General features: G+C 54.7%; 4 protein-coding genes across 4 annotated transcripts; 2 read left to right on the top strand and 2 right to left on the bottom strand.

Moving 5' to 3' along the window:
* Positions 1-117: 117 nt before the first annotated feature.
* UMAG_05380 (mitochondrial 54S ribosomal protein bL21m) lies at positions 118-954 on the bottom strand (the record flags this gene model as incomplete). Its single annotated transcript, XM_011393772.1, has 1 exon — positions 118-954. The coding sequence occupies one exon, from the start codon at positions 952-954 to the stop codon at positions 118-120; it is 837 nt and encodes a 278-aa protein (XP_011392074.1).
* Positions 955-2,152: 1,198 nt separating this feature from the next.
* On the top strand, positions 2,153-4,440 carry UMAG_10213 (putative F1F0 ATP synthase subunit alpha; the record flags this gene model as incomplete). Its single annotated transcript, XM_011393835.1, has 2 exons — positions 2,153-2,215; positions 2,872-4,440. 2 exons carry the CDS (start codon positions 2,153-2,155, stop codon positions 4,438-4,440), a joined length of 1,632 nt encoding a protein of 543 aa, XP_011392137.1.
* A 1,972-nt stretch (positions 4,441-6,412) lies between these two features.
* Positions 6,413-8,917, top strand: UMAG_05378 (dynamin-related GTPase DNM1; the record flags this gene model as incomplete). Its single annotated transcript, XM_011393771.1, has 1 exon — positions 6,413-8,917. The coding sequence occupies one exon, from the start codon at positions 6,413-6,415 to the stop codon at positions 8,915-8,917; it is 2,505 nt and encodes an 834-aa protein (XP_011392073.1).
* Positions 8,918-9,215: 298 nt separating this feature from the next.
* On the bottom strand, positions 9,216-11,051 carry UMAG_05377 (uncharacterized protein; the record flags this gene model as incomplete). The annotated part of the gene is made up of 1 exon (XM_011393770.1): positions 9,216-11,051. One exon carries the CDS (start codon positions 11,049-11,051, stop codon positions 9,216-9,218), a length of 1,836 nt encoding a protein of 611 aa, XP_011392072.1.
* Between the last annotated feature and the right edge of the window lie 946 nt (positions 11,052-11,997).

Raw genomic sequence — 11,997 nt, 5'->3', positions numbered from 1 at the left:
GTGTGATGGTGAAACGGTTGAGGTACTGAACTATGAAATTGTCGTATCGAAGCTGGAATGAGTAAAAGATGCCTCAAGAGGTACAAGGTTGTACTGTTACGCCAGACGAATGGTAGATCAGTTGGAAGGCTGAATCTGAATGTCTTGGATGCGAATGCGGGTGTAGGGTTGTTTGTGCTGGATAGTCTTTTTGTAACCTTTTCTTCGTTTCTTCTTGACAATCTTTTCCAGTGCGCCCTTTGTGTTTTCGGTTACGACGGCGGTGATTTTGACGGTGGAAGCGGGTAAGCTGGCACCGATGTGAGCGAGTCCATTAGGCACAAGTCGGGAGGACCATGTGTCAGCGAGGGGCAGAAGGGGGCCTCTAGCAGCTGCAGCTGCGATCGGAGCAGTATCTTCTGAGACGAGACGTGTGAACAAGCGTCTTGGTTGGGATGCGACTGCGGGGGAGACCCCGTACAGAGTGGATGCGGTTGATGCGGTTGATGCGAGTGGGTGCGGGCTGGAGAGGTCTACGGCAGTGGAGATGCGACGTGTATTGAGCGTGTCCTGTGCTCGTAAAGTATAGTCGCGCGATCCGATCTCATGCACCTTGTCGAGCACGAGAACGTCGCCGACCTGAACATCTCTGAGGCGAGGTACAGTGACCATGTCGCCTTTGGAGATAAGGTAGGTGCGTCCGGTCATCGAGGCAATTGCATAGTGCGAAGGTTGCGATTTGAGTAGTGACAAAGCTCGGTCGCTCGAATCGACGGCTGAAGAGACGGAGGATGCGATGGACGAGGTGGAAGGACCAGCGGACGAGGTGGCAGTGGAAACCGCAGAGGAGGTGGATGTGGAAGAAGCAATAGTTCGGCTGATGATAGACGAGACGACAGGCGTCGCGGCTTGCCTGGCTTTGCCCTTGAGCACGGCGCTGGTAACCGCCGAAAGCGAAGTCCTGAGCGTGTTCATGATGTCGTGATCTGGTGCTGCACCCGCTCCTCTGACGATGGATCGACGACGATGATACTGTAGAGGTATGAAGCTTGCTGATGGGAGCATAAGCAGGAAAAAACGGTGTCAGTACTCCACTGACCGTGGCTCAAAAATCAGATATGAGAGCGCGTTCTTCCACTCGCACGATACAAGGAAATGATTTTGTTATTTGCAATTCTTCTATTATTCTTCCAAAGGTTCAACGTGCGCATCTGTGATTACTTCAAGTGATCGGCCACCGCCTGACTCTGCCGTAGTGCCCGTCAGTATCCAATCTCGGGCTGCTCCCAAACAGCAGCGCTGTCGTCTCAAGCTGGATTGCTTATCATGATACATTCAGACAGCGGCTAGCTAGAAGCAGCTACCAGATCAATGATCTGGACACAAGCCATGGTGGGGGGGACAGAGTATGTGGCACTCGAAGCACAAGCCGGAAAAGCGCCGAGCCTGAGTATCGGTAGAGGACGGAACGAGGTTGTCTGTCTGTGCCACAGTTTCAGAAATGAGGCGGCCCAAGCACTCTGTCACTAGGACGCTGTGCTGAATTGTCCAAACCCAAATCATGAATCACGAATCGGATCCGTGTGGTTCTGCTTTGAGCTGCAACCGCATTTTCAGTAGAATCCAGACAAATCAATCACGAATTTGTATTTGATCGTGCAAGAACCAGATGGATTTTCAAATGGGCAATTCGCTCGTATGCTGAATTTTGTATTGGGACGGTTTTCTTCACTTCGAAAGCCGCCATTCGTGATTGCGGTCTGGGTTGAATGATCCGACCAATCCGCTCGAGGCTTTGCGTCGCTGCTGGCTTGGCACTCACTGCTCTAGTGCCAACACGCTCCGAGCTCGAAGTTTGAGTAGCAGACAGACAGTGAGCCAGTGAAACAGGCTAGCTAGTCAGCCAACCGGACAGTCTTTTTCCAAAAGGAAGATCCTTTTTGCTGCTCGTAACCGCACGCCGCTCTTTGTCTGGCACCGTCTGAGCGTCGGCTTGCCCGTCAGTCTCTTTGTATTCTCTCTCTCGTCTCACGGCTGGCTCGCCCGCGCCCAGATTCATCGATTCTTCTCGTTCCGTGTGCTTGCTGCCTGTTTCTCGTCTTACCTCTTCTCTCTCCTCACCACCTCTCAATACCCCCAACATCGTCCCCTCCTTTCACAAAAAGTAGCCGCGATGCTCGCTCGTTCCGCCGGCATTGCCACCGCCAACCTCGCCCGATCGGCCGCCATCCCTGTGGTACGTATTGTTCTCCCTTCGACCGGAATCATGCTATGGCTTGCATTAAGAGTTGGAGCTAGACAGTAGATGCGAGATCATGGTCATATCGTGATACTGCGTTAAGCATGCTCCAACAACCACTGTCTCCCACGATCAGCTATAGCGACTCAGCAGGCTCAATCCACCAACTTTACGCCACCACCATCGGCAGGCGGAGCCCCCGCTACAACATTAGACACAGGATTTTCTTTCACCCAGTCTCAGATCACCGACCTTCGTACACGGCTTTGCAAACGAGCCACCATCAGAGAAACACAAGAGTGGCCTCCACCGTGGTCTATGTGCTAATCAGTACCCAACCTCAAAAGAAGCTGCTCGCTGCTCAGGTCATGCCCGCGATTGAACTGAGCCTGGTGCTTTTTGATCACATTAGATGGCACATGTCCAGCCCTACGCCGTATTCGGCTCGGCCCCTCCGATGATCGGAGCGAGAGCCAGCCGTTATACTCAACAGTATAACATTTCTACGTCTACTTCAGCCTTTGCTTGCATACGCATGATTCATTGGCTCCGAGCTCCCCATTCTCTGGCAATCAACACGGCTGAATGTTTCCCCGCTGACCTTGTTACTCTGCTTGCCTCCTCCTTTCAACTTCTTGCTTGGTTCTCAACAGGCCCGCCGATCGGTTGCCAACGCTGTCCGCACCTACGCCACCGCCAAGCCTGCCGCTTCCGAGGTCAGCTCCATCCTTGAACAGCGCATCTCGGGCGCTTCCGCTGGCGGTGATGTCCAGGAAACCGGCCGCGTCCTCACCATCGGTGACGGTATCGCCCGTGTCTACGGTCTCCGCAACGTCATGGCCGAGGAGATGGTTGAGTTCTCGTCCGGTGTCCGCGGCATGGCCCTTAACCTTGAGGCCGACAACGTCGGTGTCTCGATTTTCGGTTCGGACCGTCTCATCCGTGAAGGTGACACTGTCAAGCGTACCGGCCAGATTGTCGACGTTCCTGTCGGCCCCAAGCTGCTCGGCCGTGTTGTCGACGCTCTTGGTAACCCCATTGACGGCAAGGGCCCCATCGAGGCCGCCGAGCGTCGCCGTGCCTCGCTCAAGGCTCCTGGTATTCTGCCGCGTAAGTCGGTGAACCAGCCCATGCAGACTGGTATCAAGCCCATTGACGCCATGGTTCCCATCGGCCGTGGTCAGCGTGAGCTCATCATTGGTGACCGTCAGACTGGTAAGACCGCTGTGGCCATCGACACCATCCTCAACCAGAAGCGATGGAACGACGGCCAGGATGAGAGCAAGAAGCTCTACTGTGTCTACGTCGCCGTTGGCCAGAAGCGTTCCACCGTAGCCCAGCTCGTCAAGGTGCTCGAGGAGAACGACGCCATGAAGTACACCATCATTGTCGCCGCTACCGCCTCGGAGGCCGCTCCGCTTCAGTACCTTGCTCCCTTCTCGGGATGCGCCATCGGCGAGTGGTTCCGTGACAACGGCAAGCACGCGCTGATCATCTACGATGACTTGTCCAAGCAGGCCGTCGCCTACCGTCAGATGTCGCTGCTTCTGCGTCGTCCCCCCGGTCGTGAGGCCTACCCTGGTGACGTTTTCTACCTGCACTCTCGTCTGCTCGAGCGTGCTGCCAAGATGAACGACAGCTACGGTGGTGGATCGCTCACTGCGCTGCCCGTGATTGAGACGCAGGGTGGTGATGTGTCTGCTTTCATTCCCACCAATGTGATTTCGATTACCGACGGCCAGGTGTACCTCGAGTCGGAGCTCTTCTTCAAGGGTATCCGACCTGCCATCAACGTCGGTCTCTCGGTCTCGCGTGTCGGTTCGGCCGCGCAGTCGAAGCTGTACAAGTCGGTCTCGGGTTCGCTCAAGCTCTCGCTCGCCCAGTACCGTGAGCTGGCGGCTTTCGCGCAGTTCGGTTCCGATTTGGACGCTGCTACGCGCGCCACGTTGAACCGTGGTGTCCGTCTGGTCGAGCTGCTCAAGCAGCCTCAGTTTGTGCCCATGGCCACCGAGGTGCAGATCCCCATCATCTACGCCGGTGTCAACGGTCTGGTCGACGAGATCCCCGCTGACCGCATTGTCGAGTGGGAGAACTCGTTCCGTGAGAAGCTCTCGACCGAGGACGCTCTGCTTTCGGAGATTGCCAAGGGTGTCCCCAGCGAGGAGCTCTTCAGCAAGATGAAGACGCTCGTCACCGAGCACGTCAAGGGATTCCTTGCCTAAGCGGTGAGCCGGCTTTGCGACGCGCTCCGATCTATGGGTGACGTGTGCGTCATGATGTCAACCTCCTTTTTTCCCTCCAACAGCTGAAGACGAGATGGCGCTCCTCTGTGCGGTAGACCTACTGCGCTACTAAGTGGGCGTTATTTTATGTCGCTCCTGTGCATATCGAAAAACGAAAGAAATCAATACACAGTATCGCTAGACGTGCTAGAGAGAGATGCGCGGTTTTTTGTATGAGAGGTGGAGAATGTGTTGCATCGAGTCTGGTTGACGTGGGATCAAGGAGAAATGTGCTACGGCGGTTGGGGTTGAGATTTACATCAAGCTCAGACGAAGACAAGCGACGCAGACGCAGAAGCAGAAGCGGAGAGAGGTGGACACGAGGTGAATCACAGTTACTTTTGGCAGCATGTCACAAGTCCATGTTACGAGCTGATGCGTAATGCGAGACTTTATCGAACACAGACTGCAAGATCCCTGGTATGAGAAGGGGGATGGACAAGCTGGAGCACGACGGTATTGAGACGGTTGCGCACGACGAGAATCATAACACACAAAGTGATCGGCTCAGAGCAGGAGAGGAGAAAGGAATGAACATGGAAAAGCGAGTGCGCTTTGAAGCCACGCTTCTTTTGATTTGGAATTGGTTTCAGCATGCACGATGGAATCGTGGATGATAGAACCCAAATCACGAATCGTGAATGTCTGCGTCATAGCGGTTTCTGATCACTGAGACCAGCTGTAACGGTATGGCTTATGGCGCGAGGTACACGGTCAACGGTTGTTGAAGCGCGCATGTAAAAACAGGAAAGAAAAAGAAGAAAGAGGTTGCTGGTCAGTCTCTGGTTGCAGCGCCAGCAACTCACGACTCACGACTCACGACTCACGACTCACGACTCGTGACTTGGCAAAATCGTGAAAATCGTGAATGTGTTGCTCTCATGTCTTTTTTGTATCTCTCGCGATTGACCCTTCTGTCAGAAGTACGCACAAGCCCAAAGGCCACACGGATATGAATAGCCTGTGGGAAATTTCATTTGAATATTCGTTATTGATCATTAAAATCAAGAACCACGAACAAGTTAGTAAGTTTGTCAGCCAAAAATCTCCACACCCACCCACGCCTCTACGCCAGCCAAATTCACGATTCCTGGCTCGTGACTGTACTGACGACTCTTTCGGAAGCTGGAATCAAGAATAACACAAATAGTCAAGAGTCTGTCAGTCTCGTAGTGTGACCGACGCCCACGATCCACATTTGTGAATTTGACTGGACGCGCTCGCTCGCATTTTTGATTCGTGATTCACGATTGTCGTCAGTTGGCAAGCCAAAAAATACACGCACGACAATCACGAATCACGAATTGTGAATACACAGCTGGCTAGTTTGTGGTGGGTGAGCTAGAGTAGCTAGGCTGGCTGCTCACAGCTCCTTGTGCTCCTTGTGCTCTGCGTGCTCGGCTTGGGCTTTGAATGCTCTTCCAGTTGGCGTTGCGGCTGAGAGAGCGCATCACGCATTCCGTCTCTTGTTGTTCGCTCACTGTTGTTCGAGGTGCATTCTGCGCAACACTTTGGTCGTCTCGTCTCGTTGATCACTCCACACTCGAGCCTCCTCCCTTTTTTCTTTGTCCTCTTTCTCTTCCTACCGCCTCCGACGTTCAAGGCTTCCACTCCACCTATCAAAGGCGCTCCGTCGACTCGCCTGCAGACATTTCACATCTTTGTTCCAAGTCTGCGTCCAAGTCTGCGTCCAAGCCTGCGTCCAAGTCTGCGTCCAAGTCTGCGTCCAAGCCTGCGTCCAAGCTTGACCCGATCCACGGCAGGTCGCCATCTCTAGTCGCGATCTTACCCCGCATCCAACTGCGCTTTCGTCGTCGTGGGCTTCCGCATCAGCCAGCGCCTTCAAGACCACGAACCAACTTTTGCAATATATACGCTTAGACACGTTCTCCCATCTCGCCTCCTCGCAAACATGGACGTCGACTTGATTCAGGTTGTCAACAAGCTCCAGGAGACCTTCACTGCCATTGGCGGTGACTCGGTCGACCTGCCTCAGATCGTCGTCGTCGGTTCGCAATCAGCCGGAAAGTCGAGTGTCCTCGAAACCATTGTCGGTCGCGACTTTTTGCCTCGAGGAAGCGGCATTGTCACTCGGCGTCCTCTCGTTCTTCAGCTCATCCACACTCCCTCCACCAAGGAGCAGCCCAGACAGCCAAAGCAGTCCTCGCGTCCATATGATCTCTCGGATGGCCTTGCGTCTGACATGCAGCGTGGAGGCTCCCATGCTTCTTCTGCCGACACCAGGTCGCCCACCTATGAAGAGTACGGAGAGTTTCTTCACCTCGACAAACGCTTTACCGACTTTAACGAGATCCGGCGCGAGATTGAGAACGAGACCTTCCGCGTAGCTGGTCAGAACAAGGGTGTCTCCAAGTTGCCCATCCACCTCAAGATCTACAGCCCCAACGTCCTCAACCTAACCCTGGTCGACTTGCCCGGTCTCACAAAGATTCCAGTTGGCGACCAGCCTTCGGACATCGAACGCCAGATCCGCAACCTCGTCACCGACTACGTCTCCAAACCCAACTGCATCATCCTCGCTGTCAGCCCTGCCAACGTTGACCTCGCCAACTCGGACAGCCTCAAGCTCGCCCGCACCGTCGACCCTCAAGGCCGCCGCACCATCGGTGTCCTCACCAAACTCGACCTCATGGACCAGGGCACACACGCGCTCGACATTCTCACCGGCCGTGTTTACCCGCTCAAACTTGGCTTCATCGGTGTCGTCAATCGCTCGCAGCAGGACATCAACGGCAACGTGTCCATGCTCGCCGCAAGGAGAGCCGAAGAAGACTTTTTCCGCTCCCACGCCGCCTACAAAAACATTGCACACCGATGCGGTACCAAGTACCTCGCCAAGACGCTCAACCAGGTGCTCATGAGCCACATTCGTGACAAGCTTCCCGACATGAAGGCTCGTCTCAACACGCTCATGGGCCAGACACAGCAGGAGCTCGCCGCCTTTGGCGACACCACTTTCCTCGGAGACCAGCACCGTGGCTCGCTCGTCCTCAAGCTCATGACCCAGTTTGCTCGCGACTTTGTTGCCTCGATCGACGGAACTACCTTTGACATCTCGACCAAGGAGCTCTGCGGTGGTGCCAGAATCTACTACATCTTCCAGGACGTCTTTGGACACGCACTCACCAGCATCAACCCCACTCACAACCTCACCGTCCAGGATATCCGCACCGCCATCCGCAACTCGACCGGTCCGCGCCCTTCGCTGTTTGTCCCTGAAGCGGCGTTTGAACTGCTCATCAAGCCTCAGATCAAGCTGCTCGAGCCTCCAAGCTTGCGCTGTGTCGAACTGGTCTACGAGGAGCTCATGAAGATCTGCCACAACTGCACCAGCTCCGAGCTGCAACGCTTTCCTCGTCTGCACGCCCAACTCATCGAGGTGGTCTCGGAGCTGCTGCGCGAACGTCTCGGCCCCACTTCCGAGTACGTGCAGAGCCTCATCCAGATCCAAGCTGCCTACATCAACACCAACCACCCTTCGTTTGTACACGATTCGGCCAACATCGCTCGCGAGCAGCGAGAGGCGCAAGCGCGCAAGCAGGTCGCCTTGCTGCCCGCTTCCTCCCGGCGCAAGTCGTCGTTCGACGATCCCGCCGACGTCTCGAACGATTTCTCGGACGACGATGGTGACAGCGCCAACTCGCGAAGTCTCACCGTTAACGGCGTGACCTCCAAGACGGGCGGTGGCAGGAAGGAGCGTGCCGCTTCCACCAACGAGTCGCGTCCACACTCGGCTTCGGCGCCAGCACACCACACCATCGGTCACGCATCAGGGAACGCTTTCGCCAACGGATCCAGCTCTGCTAGCGGCGGTGCCAAAGACACTTTCCTCAACTACTTTTTCGGAGGCGCATCCGGGTTGCCCGTTGGCGGTGTTGGGCCATCCGCTGGTCTGGGTGGCTATCACGCTGCTCAGCCACACGTGCACCAGCCAAGGATCTCGGAATTCAGCCAGACACGTGAGCACAAGCCCAACGCTATGTCCGGGCGCACGGGCCTGGAAGGCAACTCGGCAGCTTACGACATGAAGTCGCTCGACAAGCATCTCGAAGCCACGCCGATCTCGTCGGACGAGTATGCGCTTTCGGACCGCGAAGAACTCGAAACCACGCTGATCCGCTCCTTGATAGCGAGCTACTTTAACATTGTACGTCTTTCGATTCAGGATCTGGTGCCCAAGGCGATCATGCATCTGCTCGTCAACTTTAGCAGGGAATCAGTTCAGAATCGGCTGGTGGCAAGCTTGTACAAGGAGAATCTGTTCGAGGAGCTGCTGTACGAGGATGAAGGGTTGACGAGCGAGAGAAAGCGCGTCAAGCAGCTGCTCGATGCGTATAGGGAGGCGTTTAACACATTGAGCGAGGTGACGTTCAAGCCTAGCGGTGGTAGTACGTGAACCAAGGAGGAGAGCGAGATGCTGAGTAGCAAGCTTGATGGGTGAAAAACAGGCGACTTTTGGCCAATTGTTTTTTGGTAGTGCTCGCACTTTTTCACTGCACGTTCTACGTTTTGATTCTCTGATTTCAACGGGGTTGTGAGGGGGATGGTGTGAGACTGAGATGTAGAAATTGTGCTTTTGAAATGACCGCTTAGGAGGGATTTACAAAAGGGGGTGTTGGTTGGGCATAATGTGAATGCGAACGGGCGGGTGCTTATGCTGATCAAGGGAAGGATGGGAGGGGGGGGGGGGTTTGCTAGGAAGAAGTGAGCCAGAGTGCGATGGAAGCAAAGGTGAGGTCCGAAGTGAGGTCCAATGAGGGTTGTGAAGTGTTGTTGTGGAGCTCTGGCTTTGGTTGATTGGGGGGGAGCGGATCGGCGCCGAAGAGTAGGACTAAGCGTTGCAGGTAGGATTTGAAAGTTGAAAAGAGGGAGCGGTTGGCGAATGCGTCCGGGCGAGTTGATAGAGCGATGCTGAGGCATTCTGTGCGCTGTGAATTGTGCGTGTTGAGGAATCCGACCACGTCTAGGTTGAATGCCTCACCTTGCGGCGTATGTGACTGTGCCCATGTCGCCGCCTCGACGCTCCAGCGCGAGTCGGAACCAGCATCAATCGAAACATTGGATACCTGCACAAGCCCCAAATTCGACACAGTGAGCGCCGAGCTGTATGGCGTCAAACTCATCGCGCGTTCGCCAAAGAACTTCTCCCACCCATTCAGATAGCGTCGATCGCACTCAGCTCCACTTGGCAGCACTTGATCGTCGTCGCGCTTCTCACTAGGATGCTTGACCATCGAATCGTCGAAATCAGGAATGTAGCCCAACAGTCCCATGTGTTGCTTGGCCAGTCGTTGTCCTTTGACGCTCGCCAACGCACTGCCAAACCGATGCGTAAATGCCCACATGCTTTCTCGACCTGTGAGACGATACGATTCGGTGTACGATGAAACAAAGTTGCCAGTTGTCGCTGGTAGCCGCACGTGTGCCTTGCCTTTTCGTCGTTTCGTCAGTCCAGCTTGATCGCGCAACGAGATGGGTGTAGCAGATTCCAGCACGAGCTGAAATCCCGAGTCGCCCGAGTTGTCTGAGTCGTGCGACTGTGTCACAGCCGCGAACAGTGCGACCAGAGCAAGTGTGTGGATGATGGAATGCATTGTCGCCGGTTTTCGAGCTGTTGGATCCACGTGTGTTCGCGAAAGCTTCTTGATATTGCTGATGAGATTTGGTGATGAGACCAGGATCACGTCAAGATCAGGTTTGCACTGCCAAGATGCGCCAACGATTTGGTTACCCCCAGCTACCGAGTGGCGTCGATCTTTGCACGTCCAAGCCGACATAGGCCACGAAGCCGGAGGACAGAGCCTGGCTTTCACGTTTCTAGGCAGTGGCAACTTGGGCAAGATCAACTCTCGCCATGCCTCGCCCAGCATATATGTGATCGAAGGGCGCAAGTTGAACACTTTATCCGATGCCGGTGGGATGACGGTGCGGTCCGGCGTTGTGGCTGAATCGCTTTGTACAAGGCTATCGGAGCGCAACAGCATTTGGAAGAGGTTCAGTGTTCCACGACCGTCGTTGATCACATGATCGGTGGAAAGCACGACGAGGCACGATCGGCCCTTTTTCTGCTCGTCTTGAATCCATGATACTTGCACCTTCCACAGAGCATCTTTGTGCAAGCATGTTGATTTGGGGAGCGCCAGTTGCGCGTCCAGGATCGCTTTTGACAGCACGGTGGTCGTGACATGGCTGGCTTGCTGCGTGCAGATCGGTGGAGCGACGTGCAAGATATCGTTAGATGTGGGCGTCGGAACGATCGGTGCCCACCGAGGCGATTTCGAACGTGGCGCTTGAACGCAGTATCCGAGTAGAGGGTATTGCGTCAGCACTTGGTCGATTCGAGATGCCAAATGGCTTCGTAGAGCCTCGAATGCTTGGTTTGTGTCGCATTGCGGTTGCTCAACCGAGTCAAGTTGCAAGATGGCTGCGACACTGACTACCGAGGCCGAGTCGACGCATCGACGCGCAACAGCGTAGCGCTCGTGCAAGCCCAGTGTACGCAACGGTGAGGATGACGATGAAGCCAGCATTGTGGATCCAGCTTAGGATGTGGACTGAGGATCACTTCCAAGCTTGCCGTCTAGATCTACAAAATGCAGCAGCCGAGGATATCGAGAAAATGCAACTTTATATCAGACAAGCAAGTCCACACATGTTTTGCACACGATTGCGGACGGCTCGAGACTGGCACAGCCATCGACCATGTTACCGGCAGCAGCAGCAGCACCGAAACGGATCACAAGCTCCGAATTGTACGTGCAACCGCGTAGCCAGATGCAGCCTCCATCAACGCCTACAGACGCAAAAGCGCGCGCAGCGGAGCAAGGACAAGGACAAGGGCAAACCAGGTGGTATACGGCACTAATGGATTGGTGGGTGTGCCGCCGTCGTATCGCATTCGGAAGCATAACGAAGCCAATCAGTCGTGAGTATTTCTGAGTGCGCCCTGAATTCAGACTCGTGAATACACATTGAGCAGCAATCACGAATAGACACGAGACGGCGGCGAATAGAGACCGACGCGATACGCCGTGATCGCGTTGTGCTTCCCTGTTCACGCTCACGACTCTGTAACTGAGCAGCCGGCGGTTTGTGATTCGCTCCTTTGCACATTCTTAGTGCCGTGTCGCCGAGTCCAAAAATGAAACGCCCACTGTGCTGTTGAATTCTTACTGTGGGATGCTCTTGGTGGGAGTTGGAATGCCTTGTCACTCGTGCGACATTCGTGATTCGTGACTCAAGGGCCGTTTTTTAATAACAAGCTGTTACATCGAAGAGCGGGTAGTAGGATCAAGAGCAGCTCGAATTCCAAATCGTGAATAACTTGGGCACGAGGACGCGTCGACGTCTGTGGAGCTTGGATTTCAACTTGAACTTGAACTTGTATGAGCATCTTAGCAGTAGTAATTATTATTTATCAGGGAGGTTTTGGTCCGCCAATTAATGAGCGTCACCAAAGTGAATCGTGAATCGTCA

Source organism: Mycosarcoma maydis, chromosome 19 (assembly GCF_000328475.2).
Source record: "Mycosarcoma maydis chromosome 19, whole genome shotgun sequence".
Classification (NCBI taxonomy): Eukaryota; Fungi; Basidiomycota; class Ustilaginomycetes; order Ustilaginales; genus Mycosarcoma; species Mycosarcoma maydis.
This window is presented reverse-complemented; position numbering and strand designations above follow the sequence as displayed.